This window comes from Egretta garzetta, unplaced genomic scaffold (assembly GCF_000687185.1).
Source record: "Egretta garzetta isolate BGI_Z169 unplaced genomic scaffold, ASM68718v1 scaffold469, whole genome shotgun sequence".
Lineage (NCBI taxonomy): Eukaryota > Metazoa > Chordata > Aves > Pelecaniformes > Ardeidae > Egretta > Egretta garzetta.
The window spans coordinates 262,360-277,305 of record NW_009260806.1 but is presented as its reverse complement, the minus strand read 5'-3'; the positions used below and the strand labels follow the sequence as shown (position 1 = coordinate 277,305).

The 14,946-nt window shown below is 49.1% G+C and overlaps 1 protein-coding gene across 3 annotated transcripts in view; it reads right to left on the bottom strand.

Annotated features, from left to right (window-relative positions):
• Window positions 1-1,361: 1,361 nt before the first annotated feature.
• Window positions 1,362-14,946, bottom strand: part of ARHGEF9 (Cdc42 guanine nucleotide exchange factor 9) — a 69,633-nt gene continuing 56,048 nt past the window's right edge. For all 3 annotated transcript variants that reach the window (XM_009646901.2, XM_035902292.1, XM_009646904.2), the window contains 3 exons: window positions 13,833-14,076; window positions 13,053-13,121; window positions 1,362-1,543 (listed from right to left, as the gene is read on the bottom strand). In XM_009646901.2, coding sequence (XP_009645196.1) covers window positions 1,362-1,543; window positions 13,053-13,121; window positions 13,833-14,076 — 495 coding nt within the window. The remainder of the gene's footprint in view (window positions 1,544-13,052; window positions 13,122-13,832; window positions 14,077-14,946) is intronic.

The following is a 14,946-nucleotide window of genomic DNA, read 5'->3' as shown; positions in this document are numbered from 1 at the left end:
CTCGCGTAATCGCCGTCACACGGCCAAACGCCCCAGGTCACACCCGTGCCCTTCCTGAAAGGCAGTTCCCAACCTCTCTGCAGCTCGGGTGCGCTAAATCCAGGGTCAATACTTCCGATTCCTTAGGCAAGGAGCCTTCGCTAAGGGGTCACTACTCCTGTTTGGTTTGGGGGGGGCAGTGCCCAAGCGAAGCCAGGGATCTTACGCCCCAGAGCAGAGCAGGCGCCTCGCTGCGGGGGTCGCTCCTGCAAATGGCAATTAGGGGTTCGTTAACGCAGGCCTGCGCCGGCGTGAGCCTGGCCAGCGAGCCGGGACCTTAGTTCCTGAAGAAAGAAAACTGGCCATTTGTTGGAGCCTAATAGCCAATTTTCCTCCGGAAATGGAGGGCATGAAGCCATCGGGTTTTAAGCTTTTTATCTTTGCGCGGAGAACAAAGATAGGAGTGGGCTTTTCAGAGTCGTGTCTCAGCTTCAAAAGAAAATAAACCCCACAGAAATAAAACGAAATGCAACAGAAGGAAAAGCCCCGATAACTCTTTTCTCAGTCTTACTCCGAGTGCGAACAAATCACACCGCACTGAGAAAAAGTGCTTAAAAAAAATATATTTAAAAAAAAAAAAATGCAAAGAAATGAACGGAGGAAGACCCATCTCTCGCTTCCTAAATCGCTGACAGCCCTGCTGCTCGCTTCCACCTGCCCACAGCAAAACAGTTAAAGCCAGAGAAATACTGCGCAGCAGAGCATGGTGCACGAGGGAGCACATCCAGACAGGCACGAGTCGGACCAGGGAATGCAGGACGGGGACAGGAAAGGGTCGATGCTCTTCATGGAAATGGTACCTCCGGGGACAGCCAAGGAAGGGACGGAGCGGGAGAGGGAGCAGCTATCTCCCGGCACTCCAAAAAACAAACAACACCCCCCCCCCTAAATAAGATCAAATAAAATATACACCAATGTAGTCCATGAGGAACTTCGATGACGGATTCACACAAGCGAGAAAGCGTTCTGGGATGCCAATGACGACTTGAATGAAAATGAAGAAGGAAAACAAAAAAAATAAAATAAAGATGTCCGACCAATGGAATAAAATAAAATAGGTCACATGGTTAGAAATCATTGGTGCTTCCTAGTATCTAGTAGCAGATTGCTTCCCAAAAACAACAAAAAAAGTTTTTGGTCCTTCTATATATATACATATGTATATATATTATTATTTTTAAAATGTGTGTATATATATATGTATATATATTTAGTTGCAACAGTGCTTCTCCGAAAAAAGGTCCATCTATAAATATAATTTTATTTATTTTTATTTTTAAATTTTAGTTCTTTTAAGTTAAAATTCTCCATCTCTCTAGGTATTATTTTTTGAATGGTGTTAACCTGCTGAAGTTTTGCCAGAATGGTGCCTGGCTGCGTCTGGGTTCGGTGAACTCGAAGACCTGGGACTGGGATATGCCATCTGTCACCATGTATTGTCCCTGATTTAATGGATCCTGGGGTGGTGGGTAGGCTGGAGGAACCGACTTGGAGTAGCTCACACCTGCATCGATGATTGGGGGGAAAAAGAAACAGATCAGTCAAAGTGCAATTGGGTCAATAGTCTTTCTTCGTCATGCTATCGCTTCTTATCACTTAATAACCAGGGTCCCAAGCAACGGGGAGACGTGCTAGAGATGGCAAATCTACAGAGGAGCGCAGCAGCTGCCTAAACTCTCGGCTCAGAGGCGGCTACCTACACTCGACCACGAGTTGAAGATTTGGAAAAGATCCATTACTTTTGTATTGGCAGAGTTTTTGCCTGCCCTCATGGAAAAGTCCTGTGTGACCTAAGGAGGCAGGAACACGGCCAGGCCACGTGCACCATCAGTCCGGTCAGACGAAGGCAGGCAACCGCGCCATTCAACCCGCTCACAAATTCACCACTTGCTGTCTCAAAGCTCGTTTTCACCCTCCCTCCCAGCTACGCCTGGAAAGCGGTTTTACCCCAACATGCCCCGGTGACCAGCCCCGAGCACCGCGACCCCGAGGACCGCTTGGCGCCGGCTCCTGCGCCGGAACAGCGCAGAGCTGCTTTGGAGGCAGCAGGGACCCGCGCCGCTTCGGCGCTATTCTGCCGATACAAGGGGCTGCTCATTATTTTCTTTAGGAAAGTTTGTAGGACTTTTCCATAGGGTTCGTTTTAAATTTACCGGTCTGGTTTCAGCCAAAAACGGCTGCACGCGACACAGAAAAGGCTGATTCTGCTCAATCCAAACTGGTAGCAATGGATGGAGTGGTGAGGCTACGCTTTCAGGTTCTAGAGGTGTAATTCCCACATAGGCGTCTCAGCTCCTGTGCAGGAACAGGGCGGGGGGGATGCTGCCCTTACAGCTTTCCCACGGAAAGGGGGAGCTTCAGCAAGCCGGGACCTACACAACCCGCTGCAAAGGACGGTGTGGAAAGGGCGGCTCTGGGTGGACGGAAGTAGAACGGGAGGGAGCGGGTCACCGCCAACGTGTAGCCTACAGGGAACAGGAATATAGCTACTTCTGTATTTCCTTCCCCGCAGCACCACTGCCGAGGGATAATCCCTCAGGGTAGCGTGATCGGCTGGAAACCACAACTCCAGAGAAGGGCAGGAAGGAGAGAGGAGCAGGGCTCTGAAGCAGGTTGCTGTAAGCTCTGGCCATCTCTGGATCCCCTCTGCTGCGTGCGGAACTGCTCTTCCTTCTGCGGGGAGGGCAGCCCCGGCCACATGACGGGTGGTAGGCTTCGCAAGGGCCATCTCGAGGCCATTGCCTCCCCTGGTTTTAACCGCAGGAGCGAGGCGACTCTACCCAAGTAGATCAGTGTCCTCATCTGGAAAGCGGGATGGCATCACCCACCTACCTCACACGAGGGTTGTGAAGCTAAATTAATTAATGTTTGTAAAACACTTTGAGATCCTCGGCTGGGAAGGTGCTAGAGAAGGCAAAATACGGTGATTAGCACCCAGGTACCACAGCAACGTGTGCAAAAGAAATGCGACTCTTTGCATTCAGTTAGCGGTTCCTACCCACACACAAACGCATGCTTTGCGGGACCAGCGCTGGCCGGCCCCGGCACAGGACGGCTGCACACAGGCGGGTACTTACAGACAAGGGGAAAAGCCCCACAAAGTGCACTCACGGAGCTCGTCAGACAACTTTTATACGTTGCCGCATTACAATTCAGGACCTCTTTTAGATACAAAGCTAAGGCTTTAGGATGGCTTTAGGAAAGAGAATTAATTCACTTCCCCTTGCTATAGCGTTTACCAGTCAAGGGTGGTTAAAATCCTCAGAAGGTTCAGGCCAAATGGAGATATCATCTTGACTACGTCTAACAGATTTCGCCTTCTTTACCGCAAATACCGGGGCATCATGCAGCGCTCTGTCCGCCGTAGGGAGTAACCAAGCCCTTTCCTTACCGTGGACAAAAACCGCTCCGTGATTCATACTTATTAACCTTTAACAAATTCATCGCAGTTCGTATTTCAAACTTATTGGAAAAGATGGGGAGATGTTCTGCATGCTGGGATAAGAGTTACTCATCAACAAGTTCTCTACTCTGTCTTTCCCAAGCTCCTCTCCCCCACAGAAAGCCCGCAGAGCAGAGTCCAGCTCCACAGCCCTCGCTGTCCTGGGGTCAAACCTGGAACAGGGTCAGTGCTAGGATACCCAAGACAACTTCTGTACCATCCTTGTGGGACTGGAATTTACCCCACTATGTGACTTTGGCCACTGGTGTCCCACAAGGGTAGGGCATGGGCTTGAGCTCCTCTCTGTCCCACCTCTTCCGTCCCTTTTTCTGCCACTGTCTGGCTCTGAGTTGCCTTGTTGGAAGGCAGGTCAACGTGTGGGCAGTGTCACCCATTACAGACTCTGCTTGGGAGGGCAAACTCCAGCCCTGAAGCCATATGAGAGCGTAGATGTTCTCCTGGAGGCCACCAGCCTTTAGTGCCTTGGCCACTTTTCCCAGGAGAGCCTGGTGAGGAATTATAGGATCTGTGGTAAGGTTAGGTCACTATTAAGGTAATAAATAATAAAGGTTAGGTACAGGTCCCTTACATGGCTAGAGTTCAGACGACTTCTGCCTGGTAAGTGGTTTGGATCTTTGACTGACCCAAAGGACCAGGAATTCCTTCAAAGGCCTTGTGCCACCGAGATTACAAACTAATGTTCTACAACACAGAAGAGCTGTGAATCTAAAGCTGCTACTAAGGGACATAGACCAACTCTTTCTAGCTCTGGGAGACCTTAAAGCCACATTGCTTTAATGACATGGCCCGATGTCTTTTGCGCCCTGTGGCTGCAGGGTAGCAGTCAGCCTTGTGCCACGCTGAGCCGGGTCGAGCTCTTCCTTGTCTCTAAACCCATTTGTGGAGGGTGAACTAATGTATTCTAACTGTGATATAGACATGCTAAGAGATCTCCTGGATCAGCAAAATGTTATGCACTTGGAAGGGTGGAGAAGTAGAGAAAGGGCAGTCTGGCTGAAGCCCACTGAAATTCATGGGGTTACACTGCAAAGAATGCAGTCCACAGCCTGCCTTCTCCAGAAGAGGGAAAGGCAGCCTCCCCTGGCCAGATCACTAGCAAACCCCATTCAGTTCTTTCCCAAAATAGCCTTTTTGGTCCAAATTCCTGAACAATGCCTACCCTTGCTTGAAACATAACCCATACACACGCTGCCGCCTCCCTCAGTGAAGAAGCTCCGACCCATTTTCTCAAAGCTCTTTGTGTGGCCCTGCCGGAGCACCCAGGCTATTGGCATTGCCATCTAATCTGGATGAACGTCAAAAGCTCCTGGCTGGTTCTACCTGAATAAGCAGCCAAAAGGTTTGCGTATTCATCATATTCCGAACGATCAAGACTGCGGATCGCAATGGCATGCGGAATTACCGTGGGTGGGTGGGCATGCAAATAAAAACATTTGTGCTCTGGCAAGTCAGGCTGATATTTCCATAAGAATACATTTGCTCGTGAAACGGTGACACAGCACTTTGCAACAGCTTGAGGTGCCCCAAGAATGGCTTTGGGTGGCTTTTTTTTTTTGGACATACCCACGTTCTTGACAAGGTGGGACACAGGAATTGGGGGTGGAAGGAGGGAGGTTCACCTAACCTGCACGTCTTCAAATCCTGAGAAAGAGCTATTTCTAGGGACAAGGATGACAGGTTGCTATTTTCCTATTCTGCTCTGGTGTGGTTTGCTCCCTCATCAGAACTCAGGGCTGTTGTGCAAAATCCTCTCTTGAGGGATTTCTACTTTTTTATATGCAAGGCCGTAACTCCACTGCAATTCAAGGGACAGAAATGAGCAAAGCTCTTTTCCAACGCAATTTTGGGCTGCTTGGTGAATGGAATTCTAAGCGCGAAGGGAAAGAATCGATAGGTGAGTGATGATTTCTGGACACAGCTCCTGCGCTGCCTTCCCAAGGCTCCAGGAAGCCGCTCAACGCCAATGACCAGGCTTGGAGCTCCTTCTGCTGGCTCATGCATAATTCTGCACCGTAGCAGAACAGAAAGGCTGCAGCTGCATAGCAAGATGGTTCAGCGGGGGGGGGGGGGGGTGGAAATCGGTTCAGAAGGAGAAGAAGAAAACTCCAGGGTTTATAATTTGGCTAGACAACACTGGTACAGAGAGATGCTGCGCTGTCAGTTGAAATCACGTCTTTTTTTAGCACCGGGTGACGTCACTTGGAATCTTTTGGATTTCTCAGCTCAGAAGAAAACAATTAAAAAGCTTTAAAACTGCCTCTTTTTTTCCCCTTCTAGCTCTTTTTGCCAACGCGTCCCTTCCGTTTGAGGTTACCACACGACGTCAGGAGCACTTGCAGATTGAGGAGCGTGCTGTTAACTCGCAGGCGATCCACACGGACGCGTGCAGACAGACCCAGGTATATTAGAGCAGGACAGCTACGGTAACACCGCTCCCCTCCGGAGTCAATACAAACCACACACAGAATGCACTCACATTTGCCTACATATAACCATGGAAACTCGCCTTCCCAGCTGTGTATTCCATCCTCAACCTTTAAGAATTTAGGTTATACTTCAACCAGGAGCTGTTTCCTAGGCTTTTCTTCTACCTAGCTGTCTTGATATCGTGCCGTTCATTAGCCAGAGTCGAGGGGGAGACTATAAAATCCCAGCTCCTGCTTTCTCTACTGGCCGGGCAGAGGCTGCCGGTCGGGAAGGAAGCAGCACTGCGCTAAGGAACCTCTCCTCTCCCTCTGATCTCAAAAGCAGCTGAGCCAACCTGCAGCCTTCAGGAGCCATGCTCAAAAAAAATCACATAAGTTCCACTTCCTCCTGAGTATCATAACCCATACACAGCATGGGGTAGCCGGGAACATACCTCCAGAACACTAATTGTCGTAGGGTTAATGACTCCTGCAGTTAACGACAAGTTTAAGTTAGAGAAATAAGAAGCAGTAATGGCTGAACGGGTCCAGCCCTTTGCCTTTCTTCAGCACATTTCAACAGAGGATCTCAAAGCACTTCACCACTATTTACTTGGTTGCGGCTACGTTTGGCGTTAACAAACTGCGCTGTGGCTGAGATTAGTTCTGCTCCCCGACTGCAGACCTAGTTCTTACAGCAAGAGGTGTGGATGGCAGCTGTGACCAGGAACGTCTGTCTCCAAAGGCCGTCCTGAGCAGCCGGGACCTGAGCACCGCTTCACGCTTCCACGCTAAGCTACCGGCTCAAATTTTGTCATACTCGCCCAGCTCAAGAGGCATTTAAGTGGTGCGTTAGCCACGGCTCTTTACGCAGCCGGGGGTTTCACCCAGTGGCCTGGCAGAGGTAGATATGACATGGGATGGTACTGGTGAGGAGAACACGCCCTAGCTCCCTTTCCTAACCCCAAGCTGAAGATCTCTGTTTTGGAGGAAGAGGGAGAGAAGAGGGCTACCTGTGGCTTGAGAGATGTAGCGGAGGAAAACAGCAATCTTGTGTCCTGGCTGTTCTGCAGCCAACCACAGCACCTGCGACTACTTGACCTTCCTGGGTCTATTTATCAAGTCTGTTACCGCAACCCCATGCCATTAGACTAGACATTAAGATAATGATTCCTCATGTGATAAGCAAAAGCTAAGCGAGGCAAGATGGAATAAACGATACTAGGGCTTTATCAATCAAGGCCAGGTGAAAACTAATTTATCCCATCTTGTACTTATCCAGCCTCCCTCTCCTCCAGCATTCTGTGCGCTGATAGCAAAGATCACTCCCTCTGTTCCGCTGATAGGAAGAGATCAGTTTGTCCATCACTGCCCTGAAAGGCAGCCTCCTCTGGGTAGCAACACTGTCCCTTGCCTAAAATACCTCACCAAAGTGCAGGTGCAGGAGAATCTGGGCTGACAGACTGATTTCAGTTGGAAGCTCAACATGACATTGATGTCAACATCTTGGCTCTTCAAACGAGGGCCAACAGAAAACCCGAGAGGCCCGTTTCACATCTCGACAAAACGCTCCCCTGGGGAGATTGCTCAGAGCATGTGCCCCTTGCCGAGCCACCGGTACCAGCCTTAGAGGTCTCCCAGCCAAGAATTTATTCCTGATTTTCCTTAGCTTGCATATCTGACCAGCCCTCAGGTGGAACTACTGACTCCAGCTGGGTTCCTCATGCCTGGAGTGAGACGCTGCCTATCTGTACTATCACCAGTGGGACCAGTGCTTGGGCGAGCTGTAGACGGGCCCGGTGTAATGCCGGTGCTTTGGAGGGTTTGGGTTGGGCCCGCGTTTTACAAGCAATGGGATAAGGTCTGTGATTGCTCTGAATCTGTGGGGAAATACCAGCGAGAACATGATTAGCTCCGTTCTTTCACCTACGCTGTGGGAAGCTCTGTGAAAAGAGGGGTGCCCCTGATTATCTGCAAATGCAAATGTCCCTCTTTGTTTCGAAGCAGTTCGTCTGCGTGTTGCTCCGTTTCTCTGAATCCCCCCGAGGCTATGCCTACATGTGTGAACAGGATGGGGAAGCATGTCGGGGCCACGTCAAGCTTGTTAGCAATGCAGATGCAATAAAATAGGCTTGAACGCTTGGGACAGCCACAGGAGGGACCTACAGACTCTGTTACCTGGTAAGCCCTGTCCTTGCCAGCTGGATGAAGCCAGCACAACCGTGCTAACATCCAGTCGTCTCGTTTTGCTACGCAGACTTGCTGGGGGAGAGCTTGAAGTGCAGAAGTGCAAGGGGTGGTGGTCATGCTGGCCGACAACTTAAGCCCTGCTGGGTTTGCATAGCTGAGTATTTATGGGCAGAATTAATGACAGCATCCTTCTGAGCTCAGGGCTAGGGGTGATGGTAACTGAATATATGTTTCCCTCCTTCCACAAGTCCCAGACCACCAGGCAAACAACTTGTCTGGGCTGAGGGCATCTGCTTTGGTGAAGCTGTGGCACAGTGCGGAGGAGAAGACACGGGACAGAGAGAAGGGCATGAAGTAGCTGGCTCATAGCATGGGTCTGAAGAGCTCTCCTGGGATGGGAAACCCTCCCACCTAGTCCTAAGGTCACTTCTTTACATTTGAACAGACATTACATTTTCCAAAATGGAAACATTAGTGGGGAAAGGTGCTTTAAGATTGATGTCTCCTTCCTGGGCACTGGAACCTTGAAATCCCAACAACCCTGGCTGACAGCTTCTAGGATCGAGAGCAAAAATCCCTTACGTGTACACGGGGACAGATGTGGACAAAGCTGGGGATCAGAAAAGTAAGTGGATGTTTCTGAGAGCAGCAGACACTCATCACTGGAGGGGAGATGAGAAGTGGCCAGCAGAACAGAAGCCCTTGAGGGACAGTGGCACTAGAGGAGCCTTCTGTTTTCAGCCACTTGGAAATGGAAAAAGTGCCCTGGCTAATCCTGTGTCTACGTTAGGGATGGACTGGAGATCCACGAAGGATCCATTTTCCATGGCACTTCAGACGTGTCTCCACTGCTTTAGCCAGTAACGAGCACAGTTTTGGAAGTGCAACTCGATGCTGTCTGAGCGTCGCAGCGTCAGCGCAGGCAGCGCAATTCCTCGGCAGAACCTGGGCTTACCGGCGGAAGGGTTGGACGCTTGACTGCCTGTGGCTTAAACAGGGTGTGGGGGGTTTTTTTGTTGTTTTTGTAAGTCCAGACAAATCCATTTCTCCATCACTTTACTATTTCTAGGAGACACCACGCTGAATTCTAGTCCCAGTTACCACGCTGACACTGAAGGAGGCTAAAGGGCAGTAACCAAGAGGCAAAACCCTGAACAATCAATGCAAAAAGAAAAAAAAAAACCAACCAGCAAACAGCCCTTTCTGTCGGTAAGGTGCAGAGCCAACACTACCCATTTCGCTTCCGTGTAACGGACTTAAAGAAGGCCAAAAATTGGTTTAATGCTGCCTGAAGGCGCCTGCTCTAACACCGTTACGTTTTGCCCAAGCCAAGAAGCAGTGCAAGCCCTAGCGTGCTGCTGCAGTCTGGCCTTGCGCCTCACGACACCGATGTGGGGGGAAGCCTGGCACGGTGGGGGGGCATGCATTTCCCTGCAGACGTGAGCGTTGGGAGGGGGGTGCTTCCAGAGGGGGGTGCTTCCAGAGGGGGCTGGCTTGGGCCCCACAGAGGACTCTCACTGGGGGATCAAAACCACCTCAAAACACTGAGAGTTGTGTTCTCTCTTAATTACCTCGATCAAGTTTCCATCAGTTTAAAAAGCAAAGCTTTAAGGTTTCTTCTGCTGTTGGCTGATCTCTCAGCATCACTCCGCCACAGTTTAAATGCTTCCTTTCCAAGCTGAAATGCTTCCTTTCCAAACGCACGCCAGCCAGCGCCACAGTAATACTGCTGGGAGGTGTGGTACCACAGTGCATGGAATAAGCAGCAGTTTATACTTGCTTGCAGAGGGGGCTGGCTTGGGCCCCACAGAGGACTCTCACTGGGGGATCAAAACCACCTCAAAACACTGAGAGTTGTGTTCTCTCTTAATTACCTCGATCAAGTTTCCATCAGTTTAAAAAGCAAAGCTTTAAGGTTTCTTCTGCTGTTGGCTGATCTCTCAGCATCACTCCGCCACAGTTTAAATGCTTCCTTTCCAAGCTGAAATGCTTCCTTTCCAAACGCACGCCAGCCAGCGCCACAGTAATACTGCTGGGAGGTGTGGTACCACAGTGCATGGAATAAGCAGCAGTTTATACTATTCGAAAAATTTTTTTCTGCTTCACCTCTAACCAAGTTGATTGCATTTTCCGTTTCACCTCCTTCACGGCTTTCCTCTCTTCCTTAAGTATTCTGTGACAGGGAAATTACCATGGTTTCCCATTTAAGAGATGGAGGGAAGGACTGAGATAATCTAGAAACAAGTCTGTAACAGGCATCCACTGACACAGAGCAGGGCTCTTGACGTGTCAGGTCGAGCTGTTGAGCTGCCAAGCCCTGCTGTAGCCACTGAGACTGGCCTGGAAAGTCCATAAATTTCATAGAATCATAGAATCGCTTTGGTTGGAAAAGACCTTTAAGATCATCAAGTCCAACCGTTCCCCTAACCCTGCCATCCCACCACTAAACCCTGTCCCTAAGCACCTCATCGATCCTTCTTTTAAATCCCTCCAGGGATGGGGACTTGACCACCTCCCTGGGCAGCCCATTCCAGAGCCTGACAGCCCTTTCTGTGAAGAAGTTTTTCCTAATGTCCAACCTAAACCTGCCCTGGCGCAACCTCAAGCCATTCCCCCTCATCCTATTGCCCGTTACCGGGGAGAAGAGGCCGCCCCCCACCTCGCTACAGCCTCCTGCCAGGCAGTTGTTGAATAAACAGTTGGGTTGAATGCAGTGGAAGTATTCCTGCTCCTAAAGGGCTTCACTGCTTTCCAGATACAACTGATGCTCCAAAAGCAGCTTAAAGCCCCTTCCTGTGGCCCTGCGGTGCTTCCCCACCCCAGGAGCTGCACCTCGGCCCCAGCACCGCAGCCCCAAGTGCCTGTCAAGCTCTTTGGCAAAAAAAAAAATAGTTGTGTGGCAATATATGTCAAATGCATATGGCAAGATTCAAAAAAAATCAGTCAGTAAAAGCCAGCTCTCGGGAATTTCCTCCTACCTCCCTCTTGTGAGCAATGCCGCCAGCTCCCTGCTCCGGCAGCCCGGTGCCTCTCTTTGGGTCGTGGGAACAAGACAAACCACAGAGTAAGAAAACTAAAAGAGTTTTCAGCCAAACGTTCAATGCCGTGACATTAATTAAATTAACCTGAGACTAGGCTATGATTACCACAACGCAGGACAAAAGCAGCAGAGCTACGAATTTAATGACCCTGTTTGTTATTTTTCAGATTTCACGTCTGAAGTAAAACAACCAGGCTTCCCTTCGCTCGATGCTTGGGGCCTGGCTGAATTTCTGTCCGACTCGAGGACTTCATCTCATAAAAAGAACTGCCAGTGTTATAGCACGAGCTCGTTCTTCATAAAAGAAATGCTGACTGGTGGCTTAGGAGCTAATTAATTTTATAGCCAGAGAAGTCTAAGATAACAGCCCCTCCCTTTTCATCTCAGAGAGAAAGAGAAAGAGAGAACACAAGAGAGCAATTGCCGTGTAAGAACTAGGCATGGTCCGGCATGTTGTATTCGTCAGGATGCAAGTCCAGTGATTTAAGTGGGAATACTGGTAGGCATGCTCAGGCACCGTCGAACTACGTCACTTAATGACTGGACAGTACAGTTATTAATTAATTCATAATGTAATTAATTAATAATACAATTAACTGAACAGCAAATAATAATTAAAACTGGTTTTGTCGTGGCCATCATGCAAGCCGGTTTCTCTAATTTTCCACTTGCCACAATCTCCGTGGTTGCTTCTGTGCTGAGGGACAAGCGTGCTGGTGGTGAGGGGCGAACCTGCAAAACCCAGCTCATGGCAGCGTCCGCTACTGCCGGAGCGCCACGCACGCGGTGTAAGACACCCGCTCCCCGGGCCCGCTTTTGGGTGCGCGCGTACTTTGAGCTTAGAAAATCTGGCCAGGAGAGTTTTTGGAGAACATCTCAGAAGACAACAGAGGAATTCAGTAGAGAGGAGAAGACTGATGACAATGGAGAGACACAGCAAACCAAGGAGTTCACAGCTGGCCTAGCGAACCACTACTGGACCAGCAAAGCCAGTAGACAACAAACAGGTGAGGCAGAAAGCAAAGAGTTCCTTAAACTTGTGCAAAAACCAACCCAATGCCTGTACAGAGCGGGGACAAATCTGCCCGGAACTGACTACACCCAAGAAGCGATGAGTTCTCTCAAAGCCCATTTATAGGCCTAGCTGTGCCACGGCACTTTGGTGAGGAATTCATAGGTCTACGACTTTGTGAAGCTTTGGGAAACTTGAAAAATGACCTTTCTGACTTGCCCTCCATGCTCCCTGTTTCAAAACCTGTACCTGCAAGACTTATTGCGAGAGATAATTAACGCTGGCTGTTGCGCCAGTCGAGACTCTGTTTAATATCCAGCATGGCATTTATTAGTTGGCTGTAGCCTGTCTGGGTGGGGAAATTAATCTGACATTAGAGAGACTGAATGTCTTTACTCAGATACTTTATTTCCTAGAGCTGATGCTACTGTGCTGTCCTTAAAAAGTTACAGGTAGCCCCAGGAAACGTGAGTGTCCCCTTTCCGAAAGCAGGAAAGGGGGAGATCCCTCACCATCTCCAGTATTTTAGCCATCTTTCTTCGCTAACGGGAGACTTTGGGAATTAGCAGAACCCCTACACATCTCCGCACTCACTGCCATTTCAGCCTGAGATAAACAACCGAGAGAGATTTCTGCCCCCAGGGACAGCTTCTGGACATCAGACTGGAGACACGAGATCAAATTCATCTCTGGTGAAATTCCACTGGTTTCAACCACATTAGACCAGAGATTAATTTGGCCCACAGATACATTAAGAAAGGATACAAAGCACAAACGGTATTTTATAAAAAAAGAGAAAGGGGAGGGGGAAATTCAAGGGGGACGCTGGATCCTAACCCAGCAGGATTCAGCCCAGCCCGCTCCACCCTCACATCACCAGGCACAGTGCGTGTTGCCGGTTACCTTTTTGCTTACTGACTTTCTTTACTGTCATTGCCGCTTGCCGCTTTTGATTTTCAGAAATTTCAAAGCCTGAAAAAAGGGAACACGGCAAACACAATTCAGAAGATTGCTTACAAACCCTCTTTTTTTTCTTTTGGGGAGGGGGGAATGTTCTGCACTGTTTGGCAAACACAGAAGGCCCTGGGTGGCAAAGCATCACCCCGTGAGCTGTGCGTACGGGCAGGCATTTTACTGAAAAGCAAATCTTCCTTGAAAGGGCAGGCCTCTTTATAATCTCACTTGTGCAGGGGCTGTATGAAAAGTAAGATTAGACCCATTATAATTTACACGGTATCATAAATATGCCCAGTGCTTTACAGCTGAGCAACACAAACTGAGCCTGAACTGACGTTGGTTCCAGTCAATTTATGGGCTGATGCCGAGGGAAGGGCACGGCTGATAAGTCACTGACTTCGCCACCCGCCCACCCTGCATGAGACAGGCTTAGCCAGAGCAGAAACCCTCAGGACACCCTCAAGTCAGATGGCCAAAGACTTCCTTCTCCCACAATACCCACGGAGGTCCAGGCTCAAAACTATGGGCAGAATTAGTTTATTGAGGGCCAAAAATAACAGTAACTGAATTGGAAAGAGACCTATTTATGACTATGAGAGCAACCGAGGACATTGGAACAAGGCTGAACTGTAATTTACTACAAAAAAAGTGTGGGCTTCTCCAACAGTTGGGGCTAAATTAAGCTTTACCAACAATCTCCTTTCAGATTCATTTCATATTCCTCACCTATCTTTTCATCTTCTTTTACCATCTTCCTTTCTTCTCTGAAAGCTCTAAGCCATCGTAACTTCTCCTCCAGTTTCTTGGCAAAGAATAAGTGTATTTCCTCAGTCTCCTTGTTATGAAGTTTGAAAGCGTTCTTCATGCTGACATTGAAGTCATCATCTCTCCCGTCTTCTATATCCACCACTTCATATTTATCCATGTCTATGCGACCTTTGTAATATAGAATATCTCTTCGTATCAGGTCCTACAGAGAGAAAAGGAGAGGTGGGTTGATCGTTAGATACTTACAGAGCCTGAGCTTAGCAGGGAGTTCATGGGAAGGCTGAAGAAAAGGAAGAAGTAACGGTGAAACCTGGTCGGATTCTTCAAGCCTCATCTGCTGTGAATGCATTTGTTGCTGGCTAAACAAATAGGGCAGATGATAGACATAAAAGAACAAAATACAAACTCTCATGCTGCAAAATTTTGCTTGTAGGCATGAAGAAATGCCTTTGAGCGGGTAACAAACTTCCATCGTTTTCTGTGATGGGAAGTTCTGTTCCACAGGACGAGAAACCAGGCAATAGAGGCCACCGGCCCGATGGGATCCCTGTGCTGCACACGAGGCTGTGTAGAAGCAAAAATCCTGAGCAATCAGCTTGGGTGGGTTTGGCAGTGCAGACTTGGTAGTGGAGATCTCTGGTTTGCCAACACATTCTCAGCCAGGGGGGAGGGGAGATGGGTCTCTGCCCCTTCTCCTTGGAACCCATTTACCGTTCACACACGACTCATTGGCGAGAAAATCACCCTGCTTCTCAGTTCGAAGAACTCCTAACCTATCTCTGTCCCATTACACCCTGGTTCTAACCTCTTGATCCAGCTTGTGTTTTCTTTTCCCCTCCTTGATGTTTAAAACCTTTACAACCAAACCTGTTGATCCACATCTCCTTTCTAAGTTGATTATTCCTGCCCCTTGTTTTTCAGCAACAGCTCGTTTCTCTACGTTGGGAAGGGAAGAGTAAGATAGCCTTCATGATTAATTTTTCAGAACTCATGTGCGAACACCCACAGCTCCGTGGCTGTTTGACGTGCCCGGCGTGACCTCCGCTCCGTGCCAGCAGCAGCCTGTGCTGTG